Genomic DNA, 13455 nt, shown 5'->3' with positions numbered 1-13455 from the left:
AAGCAGGAAGGTGAATGTTTTATTTGGTTAGAGCCAGTGTTGTAGTCGAGTCACTAAACCTCGAGTCTGAGTTCAGTCTCGAGTCCCCTCCGAGTCAAGTCCAAGTCTTATCTCATCTCATCTCATTATCTCTAGCCGCTTTATCCTGTTCTACAGGGTCGCAGACAAGCTGGAGCCTATCCCAGCTGACTACGGGCGAAAGGCGGGGTACACCCTGGACAAGTCGCCAGGTCATCACAGGGCTGACACATAGACACAGACAACCATTCACACTCACATTCACACCTACGCTCAATTTAGAGTCACCAGTTAACCTAACCTGCATGTCTTTGGACTGTGGGGGAAACCGGAGCACCCGGAGGAAACCCACGCGGACACGGGGAGAACATGCAAACTCCGCACAGAAAGGCCCTCGCCGGCCACGGGGCTCGAACCTGGACCTTCTTGCTGTGAGGCCACAGCGCTAACCACTACACCACCGTGCCACCCCCCAAGTACAAGCCATTAAAAAAATTTCGAATCGAGTCCGAGAACAAGACTCCAACCGCACCATTTGATGGTTGCTGTTTTAGCGCCATTAACATTAGTTTGTTCCTGAACATGACGTATGAACAGGTGAATGTGCTTCTCTTTGTCAGGGAGTGCGAAATATTCTGTCAGAGATGGCTGTAAGTGCAGAAGGTGTGTTTATTAATACGAGTGAAGACAGGCAAACAATCCAGAACGGCAGGCAAAATCGTAAAACAGCGAAACAGGCAATCATAGACTCAGCAGAATCAAAGACGAGAAACAGGAAAATCAGGGATCAGGAAACCAAACAAGGAAATAAGGCTCGGTAATGTATCAACAATGTAACTCAATACTTTGCAAAGTAAGTGTGTTTTCACAGTTTTTATATCGGCGCGCTTAATTCTGTGCAGGTGCGAGTCATTTATGGCGCGTGCGTGTGAGTCCGCTTGGCGTGTGCACTGTCCAGAGCACGTCTGAGAGTCTATCTGATGCACGCACCAAGGCACGCAGGTGTGACACTCTTGCACCAAACTGGTACAAAATTTAATGTAGATATAAATATCTTATGCCAAATTATTATGGCATGTTACAAAAAAATAAAGAAAAAATCCGAGTCCTCGTCTCCAATTTATGAGTCCGAATGCAGTTAATGCACGAGTCCGAGTCATCAGTGCTCAAGTCCAAGTCGAGTCACGAGTCCTTTAAATTATGGCATGAGTTGGACTCGAATCCGAGTCCTGGACTTGAGTACTACAAACCTGGTTAGAGCTCAGAGATACATACCTGTTTCCTCATGACGTCGGTGGCCTGCATGATGCAGCGTGGTGGCAGGCCGTGATTGCGTGCCAAAACGATGGCCTGCTCCAGAGTCACACTCAGAGTACAGCTACACAAACACACATACACACAACAAAACGGTTATCATTCATTCACGTTATTTTAAAATGAACTGAAATTTACACACACAAAAAAATATCACACAAATCAGGTCCCAATAACATCAAAACAGCGATTTCAGAGCTTTTTCTCCTTGTCTGGTCGAGTTAAGGACACGAATACAATACTATACCTGGACGAATGTACGTTTGATTATTCATAGCTACTTACACCTCCAATCGAATGCCCTCTCGAACCCTAGAGGTCCCGCCTCCAGAGATGGAGTTGACTCTACAACTGTAGCTCGTTAGCTTGTTAGCTCAATAAACATGGTTGGTGAGTTTTCGTGCACACTATTCACTTTCCTAATGATCACTGGGTTGAGACAAAAATGACTGGAGTTTATTCATTTGCAAGACAGAGGAACTTGTACAAGGTAGCAGTTATGGGAAAAGCTTCGAGACAGACTCTGGTTTTTTTTTTTTCAGTTGAATGTTTCACCAACTTCAAGTCTTCAAACTTCAACTTCAATTCTGTCTTTATTGACGAGTCTGAGTTCCAAGAATTGCAGAAATGTTGATGCAGTAATGGAGTGGATAAGATACTAACACAATCTGCAATAAGTTACAAGATTTAAACATGGGTGACTGCTAATATGGTGAAATTTTCTGTGAGGTGTAGTTAAAAAAAACAAAAAAAAAACACAACAGTACACATTTCTGGTCCCAACACTACCGCAACACTACAGGATAACAATCAGGGAAATAATCTGCTTACCCATAATCCTATTCTCGGGATATGTACAACTATGCAGAAGTGTAAATCAGCCTCGAAGGAACAAGAAGACAAAAAGTTTAAAGAGCAGTTAAAGGACTCTTGAGCGGGACAGTTCACGATGCGTGACTGATTAAGGTTCGAAAATGAAGCACGCATGTGCTAATCCCAAGTGTTTGAAAAGAAAATTCCAAGTTCGACGTGTAATGAGACTTTTCTGGCAAATGCATGTATACAAATGAAGTATGAAACTCTGAATGACAGTGTAATGTATAATAGGAGGCAGGATGCAAGTTCGGTGCGAGCATTATTGAGGGAATACAACAAGGAGAATCCGTAATCAGTGGCAAAACACAGGCATGAATCATCTCATCTCATCTCATCTCATTATCTGTAGCCTCTTTATCCTGTTCTACAGGGTCGCAGGCAAGCTGGAGCCTATCCCAGCTGACTATGGGCGAAAGGCGGGGTACACCCTGGACAAGTCGCCAGGTCATCACAGGGCTGACACATAGACACAGACAACCATTCACACTCACACCTACGCTCAATTTAGAGTCACCAGTTAACCTAACCTGCATGTCTTTGGACTGTGGGGGAAACCGGAGCACCCGGAGGAAACCCACGCGGACAACATGCAAACTCCGCACAGAAAGGCCCTCGCCGGCCACGGGGCTCGAACCCGGACCTTCTTGCTGTGAGGCGACAGCGCTAACCACTACACCACCGTGCCGCCTAGTATGTAGGTAATATCCCAGAATTTAAAAGTAAAATATTATTTATATATTGAGCAAAACTTATACCTGGAACTCTAGACATAACATGTTTTGTCATATTTATCCTCATAAACTCTGCGCTGAGTTGAAAACAGAGAAAATGAACCACGACAGCAAAAGCAAGCACATCGCACCTATCAAGCTTCTACTATGAAATCAATCAGTGGACCATTTCTATCTGACTGAACTGTGCCTTATCTTCCTGACACAGGGAGTAGCATAGTATATCTTTACACTGATTACTCATACACCTAGCTTACTGATATCACTCTGCTGTGGTTCCGGTTTTCACACGAGAATGAGCTCGTATCTGCTGCAAATAATTAAACCTGAATTAATATCGAGTCAGGACGCCTGAGGCACCGGTTATTTGGATGCAATTAGTGATAATGTATGGGTTGAGCCGAGCCGAGACATGATGCCTGGGGAAAGTGTGCGTGCGTGTATGTGTGTAATGGTCTGGCTGACGAGAGAAGCAAAGTGATTTATGCATACTAGGCTGATTCTGTCTGAACAAACCGAACAAACTGATTTACAGAATGCATGTCCACTCTCTGGGATTGCAGGAATGGAAAAAAAAACGATGAGGACGGCAGACAGGAAGAGAAAAGAAGCTTCACTTTGCATACACAGAACCAGCCAAAAGTGTGGACACGCCTATTTCATTCTTAGGTTTTTGTGTATTTTGACTATTTTCTACATCGTAGAACAATACTGAAGACATCAGAAATATGGAATAACATACCGTACAGAGCAATCACTCACCGGACACTTTATTAGGAACACCCACACCCCTGCTGTTTGATGCAGTTCTGTAATCAGCCGATCCCTTGACAGCAGCACAACGCATACAATCATGCAGATACGAATCAAGAGCTTCAGTTAATGTTCACTTCAAACATCAGAACGGGAAAAATTACTGTGATCTCAAAGTGTGACTTTCTTTCACTGTGGCATGAGCCAGATGGACTGGTTTGAGTATTTCAGAAACTGCTGATCTCCTGGGGTTTTCACACACAACACAGAATGGTGCGAGAAACAAAAAACACTGAATGAGCGACAGTTCTGTGGGTGGAAACAAACGCCTTGTTGATAACAGAGGTCAGAGGAAAATGACAGATTGGTTCGGGCTGCTGGGAAAGATGGGATCAGGACACTTCGTCCAATGACCGTTTCGTCCAATAGTTGAGACATTTCGTCCAATGCCGTTTTCATACACACTATCAATTATTTTACATGTGCGACAAGATCGAGATATAAACAAACCATAATTCATTTAAGGGAGTGCATTAAGCAAGTTTATGACTGCATCTCCCCGTAATAAATGGAAATAAACAATTTTTGTAAAGCAAAAGAGTGCCGTAGCACGAGCGCTTTGACACAAAAGAGCGGTGTAAGGGGCGTAAACAACTAGACCCTTACCCTTACAGGCTGCTCTTCGAGCTTTGAGTCCAGTGAAGCTGTTTAATTCAGCATATAGACCCTTTTCAGTCATGTGACCTTCGTAAACGCGACCGCCATTTTGGACATGTAGTGGACTTCGGCTCGAATCGGTTTGAATGCGAGGAAGGCGACAAACATAAAAGAAAAAGGAGCGAGATGCAGAAAACTGTATTTACTAGTTTACTGTAATTATGATCTAGCAGCTATTTACACCGGATCCAGTGTAAATAGCTGCCGGAGCGTGCTCCGACGGCCGCAAGCTAGCGTGCTCCGGAACCTCGGACGTTGGCTCCGGCAGCTATTTACACTGGATCCGGTGTAAATAGCTGCCAGATCATAATTACAGTAAACTAGAATGGAATGTTAACAGCAATGTAATGCCTTTTCTGGCTAATTTTATTCATCTTACCTCCAACAAAGTGGTCACTACACAAGCGTTGGTATGCCGCTATCCATCTTCTCCGTCGGTCAGCATCTACCGGGATCCGATAAAATGATAACCCTTGCCTTGTTTGTTGATGGTTACTACATCCAGGTGCACAACAATATAGTGGCATGATGGAAGTCTTGCTGAAAATAAACACTTTCTTTGCTGCCGTTCCTCAATGTTGGCTGTGGTAAACTACTGGTAGTACATGTCCAAAATGGCGGCCGCGTTTGTCGTGACGTCACGTGAAAAGGGTCCATAGCCAGTTTTAATAAGGCCAACACAGCCTTAATTAGTAAAATAGTTCAATAAATACAGGGTAAGTCAAAATTATGCTAACATTAATGGATTATTTTTATTATTATTATTTTTATTCTTTAAACGGTCCTGTTGCTCGCTGGATTTTGTGTGCTGAACACGACGGCGAACAGGTTGAGACCGTCCTGTAAATCATCTTGCACATACGATGTATTTTTTGTGAATAAATGGTTTCTACCATTTAAGTGTTAACGTAATTTTGACTAGCCCTGTATTTTATTTCAATAGTATTTTATTCATTTAAGGGAGTGCATTAAGCAGGTTTATGACTGCGTCTCTGGCGATTTATAAACCTAATAACCTATATGTACCTCCCACCATCAGACAGCGGTAGGAGACGGATGCAAGTGCAGAAGTAATGTTTATTAACAATTGTGAAAACACGCAGGCAAACAATCCAAAACGGCAGGCAAGCTTGTAAACGTGAAACTAGCAAAAGGTCGGGCGAGGCACAAACGGGCTAAATCAGGCAAAGACAAAAACAGCAACTAAGAACAGGAAACAGGATCGGAAACCCAGGGAATCTACACGGGAGAATAAGGCTCGGTATAATGCGCACTGACGTGGTGAAATACTTCGCACTGAAGGTGCGTTTTCTCAGTCTTTACGTACACTACCATTCAAAAGTTTAGGGTCACCCAAACAATTTTGTGTTTTCCATGAAAAGTCACACTTTTATTTCCCACCATAAGTTGTAAAATGAATAGAAAATATAGTCGAGACATTTTTCTGGCCATTTTGAGCATTTAATCGACCCCACAAATGTGATGCTCCAGAAACTCAATCTGCTCAAAGGAAGGTCAGTTTTATAGCTTCTCTAAAGAGCTCAACTGTTTTCAGCTGTGCTAACATGATTGTACAAGGGTTTTCTAATCATCCATTAGCCTTCTGAGGCAATGAGCAAACACATTGTACCATTAGAACACTGGAGTGAGAGTTGCTGGAAATGGGCCTCTATACACCTATGGAGATATTGCACCAAAAACCAGACATTTGCAGCTAGAATAGTCATTTACCACATTAGCAATGTATAGAGTGCATTTCTGATTAGTTTAAAGTGATCTTCATTGAAAAGAACAGTGCTTTTCTTTCAAAAATAAGGACATTTCAAAGTGACCCCAAACTTTTGAACGGTAGTGTATATACAGTGGAGGAAATAATTATTTGATCCCTTGCTGATTTTGTAAGTTTGCCCACTGGCAAAGATATGAACAGTCTATAATTTTAAGGGTAGGTTTATTTTAACAGTGAGAGATAGAATATCAAAAAGAAAATCCAGAAAATCACATTTTATAAAATATATAAATTGATTTGCATTTCGTTGAGTGAAATAAGTATTTGATCCCCTGCCAGCCATTAAGAGTTCTGGCTCCCACTTCGCTAACCACGGTGGTGTAGTGGTTAGTGCTGTCGCCTCACAGCAAGAAGGTCCGGGTTCGAGCCCTGTGGCCGGCGAGAGCCTTTCTGTGCGGAGTTTGCATGTTCTCCCCGTGTCCGCGTGGGTTTCCTCCGGGTGCTCCGGTTTCCCCCACAGTCCAAAGACATGCAGGTTAGGTTAACTGGTGACTCTAAATTGACCGTAGGTGTGAATGTGAGTGTGAATGGTTGTCTGTGTCTATGTGTCAGCCCTGTGATGACCTGGCGACTTGTCCAGGGTGTACCCCGCCTTTCACCCGTAGTCAGCTGGGATAGGCTCCAGCTTGCCTGCGACCCTGTAGAACAGGATAAAGCGGCTAGAGATAATGAGATGAGATGAGAATATCAGGACATTCCGTGGCTGGGAAGTTATTTAATTTGAGCAGAATAAAGCAAATAATGTGCATGAAATCGCTCACGTCGCACAATCAAGCAGACAGAGGAAGTCCATGTGTGTGAGCATGCGCAAGTTTACCTTCGACTGTGCACTGACGGTTACATCATTCTGTCGCTAAACGAACAGCTGATCACACCGAGGTGCTCGCTGAGCGCCGATATTTATTAGTTTGGTCCTACGTTTCCTTTCCTTCGCAACATAACATCTTTTCTTCTCGCTTTCCGTTACTGTAGTCGATCTTTCATGTTTCATTTGCACACTCACGTCCTCCATTCTTCTCTCCTGTCTCAAATCTGTATCCCACAATGCCTTGTGTGAACAGGGAAAGCCCACCACGTGATGCATGACATAGTATTTTGTATTGGGTCATGGTGAAGCAGAAAAAAATATCGGAGAACTTAGGGCCACGTGGCTGTAAATTCATTAATTGTTCTATTTAAAAAAAAAAAACTAATAAAATTGGAAGCCTGAGATTCAAATTCAGTAGCTATCAGTCTAAAAAACAAAAATAACTGGGTGCCGGGGAAATTGTTTTTATGATCTACACTTGAAAAATCTGAAAGGCAGTCGAACTTTAAAGTGGCCGCCGATGAGTGTATATGGAATTATGTGGTAAATAAAAAAGTGTTAAAAAATAAAATCAGTTTGATATTTTAGATTCTTCAAAGTATCCGGCGTTTACCTTGATGACGCTTTGTACGCTATCGGCATTATCTTAGGCTACGTTTACATTACGTCGAATCAGCGGATCATCAGATTAATGTTCTTAAAACGATTCGCGTTTACACTAAAACCGTTAGCCGTGCACACAGCAATGCCAATACACGGATACGCTCGGCTCCGCAGGCATCCTGCGCTCCAAATCACTCCGCCCTGAACAGCGAGTGCCCTCTGGAGGGTGCGCACTCCGGCCCTGCGCAGCTCACACAGCGCGCGAGTGAAGTGCACAAGCAGTGATTCGGGACTGAGCCGCTGTGTGTGTGATCCCAGCGCATATCACTTACCACTTGCAAGTGGAAGGATGGCAAGCCTAAAGACAATCATAACTACACAATGGGCAGTATTTGCATCAGTATTTGCAGTATTTTCATACTTTTATACTCTTTAATGAAAGGTGATACAAGGCGGAAGTCCATGCCGTTTTTCAGCAGTCGCGTCACATGACCAACGCCAGCGAATCAGGAAGGTGGATGTCACAGTGACGTTGTCCAATGAGACGCCAGCTAGAGCTCAGCACAGTGTATCTGCGTATTTTGAATGTTTACACAGCACCGGACCAGACACGATCTGGATTGAATACGTGGACGCTGGCGGATTCCCGTTTCCAGGCGGTTTAATGTAAACGGACAGTGCATCCGCGAAGAAAACGAGACAGATACGGTCTAGTGTAAACGTAGCCTCAACCAGCTTCATGAGGTCGTCACCTGGAATGCTTTTCAGTTAACAGCTGTCTCGTCAAAAAGTTAATTAGTGGACGAGTTTCTGGCCGTCTTAATGCGTTTAAGACCAAACAGTAAATAGTAAATAATAATCTTACAGTAAATAGCCCTATTCAACACCACAACTGTAGTAATCCATATTATGTCAAGAACCGCTCAACTAAGTAAAGAGAAACGATATCCATCATTACTTTAAGACATGAAGCGACTTTTAATTAATACAAATAAAGAAGACCATTGAAGTAGAGGGTGTGTGCAAACGTTTGACTGGTACTGTATATCAAGTCACCAGTAGGTGCTTTTTTTTTTGAGTGTTCAATTTTGCTGAGTCATTGCTGAATTTGGTTTGATTTCTATACGTGAACATTTTCATGCAAAAGTCTGAGAAAATGTTTGAATATACATTTTGTCTTATGCAACAATTTTATAGCAAGTGCGCATCTTTTTTTGGAATTTGAAAAAATAATTAATAAATCATGATGAGGCATGACGTTATCGGAAAGCAATTCATGACACGGTGGTGTGATGAAGCAGACCTACTGTCACTATTTTATTTTGGTTTATTTTTTTCTTATGCAGTGTTTTATTCTTATTATACCACAGCAATTTGCTAAATTTGCAAATGAGTAGTTTTTAATGTATTATTAAACAATCTATTAGGAGCGATATGTGTTCTGGACTATTTTATTGTTTGTTGTGTATTTTATAGTGTACTAAATACTTCTGTACAATTCTGAAGTCAAATCCATTCAAAAAAAAAGCACATTTTTAATTTAAATTTTAATGCTACATAAATCAAAACTATTAAATATCATTATCCCAATCACACTCCGCATTAAATACGGCATGCTGTATATTCCGACAAAAGTCCTTAAAAGCACTTGTTCAGAGGTGTGTGAGCATTTTAGAAAGAAACTGAAGAAAGAACAGAAGTGGCAACACGTGTAATGAATTACATGAATCATGTTGTGAGCTATTTCATTTCACGTGTGAGAAATGGCTCTGTGGGCTCGAGTGATGTATGTCCCATCAACTGTGCCTCCCGAATCGGCCTGGTGAGAAATAGAACTGTCTCGAACCATCTGCAAAATGGCAGACTCACTGAGACACACATAATACAATACCTCTGGATATAAATACGATTCTATTATGGGTAATTATAAAACTGTATTTATAGCACGTCATTAATATGAATAAGTCGAGGAGATTAATGACCATATTAACCAGACTAAGGTTCAATATTAATGTGGAGAAAAAAATGGCGGAAGGAAATGGGCTCAATACAGATGTGAAATAATAATGAGGACAGGAGGAAGCCATTACGGAAGTAAAGAAGGGCAAAAAAGGACTGATTTATAGATAATTTTTAAAAAGGTGAAAACTGGATATGCAGCAAAAAAACAAACAAACAAACAAACAAACAAACAAACAAACAAACAAACAAACAAACAAACAAAAACTAACTTTCCATAAGTTTCCCAACATCTCCAGTTAAATCTTCAGAACGGAGAGCTTCGCACTTTTTTGTAACATGACAACTGGTTTTTTTTTTCCCCAAGAGAGAAAAAAGAAAGGTTGGCGAGAGAATGAGTGCTTTTAACAGTTTATAACGTATAACACTCCAGGTCATGCTATAACAGGAAAAGCTGTATCAGTGCCAGGGTGGTGTGTTATCACCCTCAAGTTGATTATTTTCCCATAATAGCATGTCCAAATGTATTTTATTCCTCTTATATGACAGTATTTTTTTTTATTTATTACACAAAATATTGTACTTTTTATCCATTTAATGTTACATTTAATGTAACATTAAAAGTTATTTTTCTTTCTCTTTAAGTAATAAGACAAAAACAAACAAACACAGCTTGTCAAACTACAAAGCCCTCCGTCTTGAGGATTTTCAGGAAGAAATGTCTCCTCGCAGAAATTTTTACCATATCAACGGTGACACAGTTGTGTTTTTTAATAAGTTTACGTGAAGCGTCTACCATACAAGTTTCAGATACATGTGATTCATGCTTTCATAGAAAGTTAATTAACACCGTCTGACCAATCAGATTCAACAACTGAACAGCATTGTGGTACATGGCAACAATATTATTATCTCGATATTTAAATTACTTTGGAGGGTTTTGCTCACAAATCACTAACAAACAACGAACAGATTTATTTGAATATCTGATCATTTGCTATTTACAGTGAATAACAGTGTACTAAAAGTATTGACACCTCATGACACCTGTGATACTTAATATACTGTGATCTCGGGATTGTACTGTTAGAAAAGTAAAGACAGAATGTGTGTGTATATGTGTGTGTGAGAGAGAGAGAGACTGACCGATGGACTCCACTGTTACACAGGACGATGTGAGAGGCTCCGAGACGGCTGCACAGCTCAGATGCCACAGTGAGCAGCCCGACTCCAGACGCTCCACACGCTGTGAACTGACACGCAGCAGTACGTCGGCATGAGATGAAGCTCTCCATCAGCCTATAGAGCTCATCCAGAGTGTTCAATGGACGCATGAGCTAAAGAGAGAGACATGGTGAGAACAGAAAAGAATAGATTCATGGAAAATACCATCATCCAATAATTGAGTCCATTTAGTTGACATAGCACTCAAAACTCTTACATGTGTGAATACAGACCTTGTCTATGAAGGCAGCCTTGGGAGCTAAGGTTTGGTTCAGGTTGGATTTGTCCAGGTAAAAGGCCCTGTGAAGAACAATCACAAGCATGTTATATATTTTCAAAGTACTCTTTGGGATTTCTGTTTCTAATTTGAATCAAAAACAATCCACATGAGGATAAAAAAGTGAGAACCAGCCTGTATTCATGCACATTTTATTCACCCACAATCTACCCGGTAGCAAGGGGGGCTATTAATTATGATTTCATTTCTGCTTGACACAACATTAATATTGTTGTTGATTTGCCAAAGAATTCAAACTGCAGTTATCCTCGCACGAGATGGCGACAGCTATACCGTATGAAGCAGTGAGATCCAGGAACAAACATTATGAAGAATTTAAAGGGGAACTGAAATCATTTTTAAACTTGCTTTATTTCTTAATTAACGTGTTATTCAATTACGTTTTCAGTTTTATTAACCTCATATCATGACTCGTATTGGCATATTATATTACACTTATCGGCCTTTTCGGTTTTTAGCCATGTTGAATGTACAACCCCGATTCCAAAAAAGTTGGGACAAAATACAAATTGTAAAAACTGAATGCAATGATGTGGAAGTTTCAAAATTCCATATTTTATTCAGAATAGAACATAGATGACATATCAAATGTTTAAACTGAGAAAATGTATCATTTAAAGAGAAAAATTAGATGATTTTAAATTTCATGACAACAACACATCTCAAAGTTGGGACAAGGCCATGTTTCCCACTGTGAGACATCCCCTTTTCTCTTTACAACAGTCTGTAAACGTCTGGGGACTGAGGAGACAAGTTGCTCAAGTTTAGGGATAGGAATGTTAACCCATTCTTGTCTAATGTAGGATTCTAGTTGCTCAACTGTCTTAAGTCTTTTTTGTCGTATCTTCCGTTTTATGATGCGCCAAATGTTTTCTATGGGTGAAAGATCTGGACTGCAGGCTGGCCAGTTCAGTACCCGGACCCTTCTTCTACGCAGCCATGGTGCTGTAATTGATGCAGTATGTGGTTTGGCATGTCATGTTGGAAAATGCAAGGTCTTCCCTGAAAGAGACGTCGTCTGGATGGGAGCATATGTTGCTCTAAAACATGGATATACCTTTCAGCATTGATGGTGTCTTTCCAGATGTGTAAGCTGCCCATGCCACACGCACTAATGCAACCCCATACCATCAGAGATGCAGGCTTCTGAACTGAGCGCTGATGATAACTTGGGTCGTCCTTCTCCTCTTTAGTCCGAATGACACGGCGTCCCTAATTTCCATAAAGAACTTCAAATTTTGATTCGTTTGACCACAGAACAGTTTTCCACTTTGCCACAGTCCATTTTAAATGAGCCTTGGCCCAGAGAAGACGTCTGCGCTTCTGGATCATGTTTAGATATGGCTTCTTCTTTGAACTATAGAGTTTTAGCTGGCAACGGCGGATGGCACGGTGAATTGTGTTCACAGATAATGTTCTCTGGAAATATTCCTGAGCCCATTTTGTGATTTCCAATACAGAAGCATGCCTGTATGTGATGCAGTGCCGTCTAAGGGCCCGAAGATCACGGGCATCCAGTATGGTTTTCCGGCCTTGACCCTTACGCACAGAGATTCTTCCAGATTCTCTGAATCTTTTGATGATATTATGCACTGTAGATGATGATATGTTCAAACTCTTTGCAATTTTACACTGTCGAACTCCTTTCTGATATTGCTCCACTATTTGTCGGCGCAGAATTAGGGGGATTGGTGATCCTCTTCCCATCTTTACTTCTGAGAGCCGCTGCCACTCCAAGATGCTCTTTTTATACCCAGTCATGTTAATGACCTATTGCCAATTGACCTAATGAGTTGCAATTTGGTCCTCCAGCTGTTCCTTTTTTGTACCTTTAACTTTTCCAGCCTCTTATTGCCCCTGTCCCAACTTTTTTGAGATGTGTTGCTGTCATGAAATTTCAAATGAGCCAATATTTGGCATGAAATTTCAAAATGTCTCACTTTCGACATTTGATATGTTGTCTATGTTCTACTGTGAATACAATATCAGTTTTTGAGATTTGTAAATTATTGAATTCTGTTTTTATTTACAATTTGTACTTTGTCCCAACTTTTTTGGAATCGGGGTTGTAGTTCGTTTGGTCCATGACAGGCGTCACTTATCCGCACGATCTTCACGAGACTTGTGCGAGACTTCAAACATGAAGTGTCAGCGCCGCCATTTTGAAAACTGTTTACACAGCGGCCAGATCGCCAGATCGTTCCAATTTAGATTCATTTTGAGATTTGCCAGGTTCATCAGTGATGGAGATTATTCCATACGACTTCAAACCAACGTGGAGTAGAGAAGAGTTGGAAAGACGACAGGATAAGGACTAGTCCGTCACGCCGGTATTTACGTCATTACTGTCGCACAATTAAAACGT

At 41.3% G+C, this 13455-nt stretch overlaps 1 protein-coding gene across 3 annotated transcripts in view; it reads right to left on the bottom strand.

Annotated features, from left to right (window-relative positions):
- The window catches only part of prex2 (phosphatidylinositol-3,4,5-trisphosphate-dependent Rac exchange factor 2), a 266799-nt gene that overhangs the window by 14059 nt on the left and 239285 nt on the right, over positions 1 to 13455 (bottom strand). For all 3 annotated transcript variants that reach the window (XM_060899865.1, XM_060899866.1, XM_060899867.1), the window contains 3 exons: positions 11026 to 11092; positions 10715 to 10905; positions 1294 to 1396 (listed from right to left, as the gene is read on the bottom strand). In XM_060899865.1, the coding sequence (XP_060755848.1) occupies positions 1294 to 1396; positions 10715 to 10905; positions 11026 to 11092 (361 nt within the window). The remainder of the gene's footprint in view (positions 1 to 1293; positions 1397 to 10714; positions 10906 to 11025; positions 11093 to 13455) is intronic.

Source organism: Neoarius graeffei, chromosome 19 (genome assembly GCF_027579695.1).
Source record: "Neoarius graeffei isolate fNeoGra1 chromosome 19, fNeoGra1.pri, whole genome shotgun sequence".
Taxonomy (NCBI): Eukaryota; Metazoa; Chordata; class Actinopteri; order Siluriformes; family Ariidae; genus Neoarius; species Neoarius graeffei.
The sequence above is the reverse complement of the archived record's forward strand: the minus strand, read 5'-3'. Positions and strand labels throughout refer to the sequence as shown.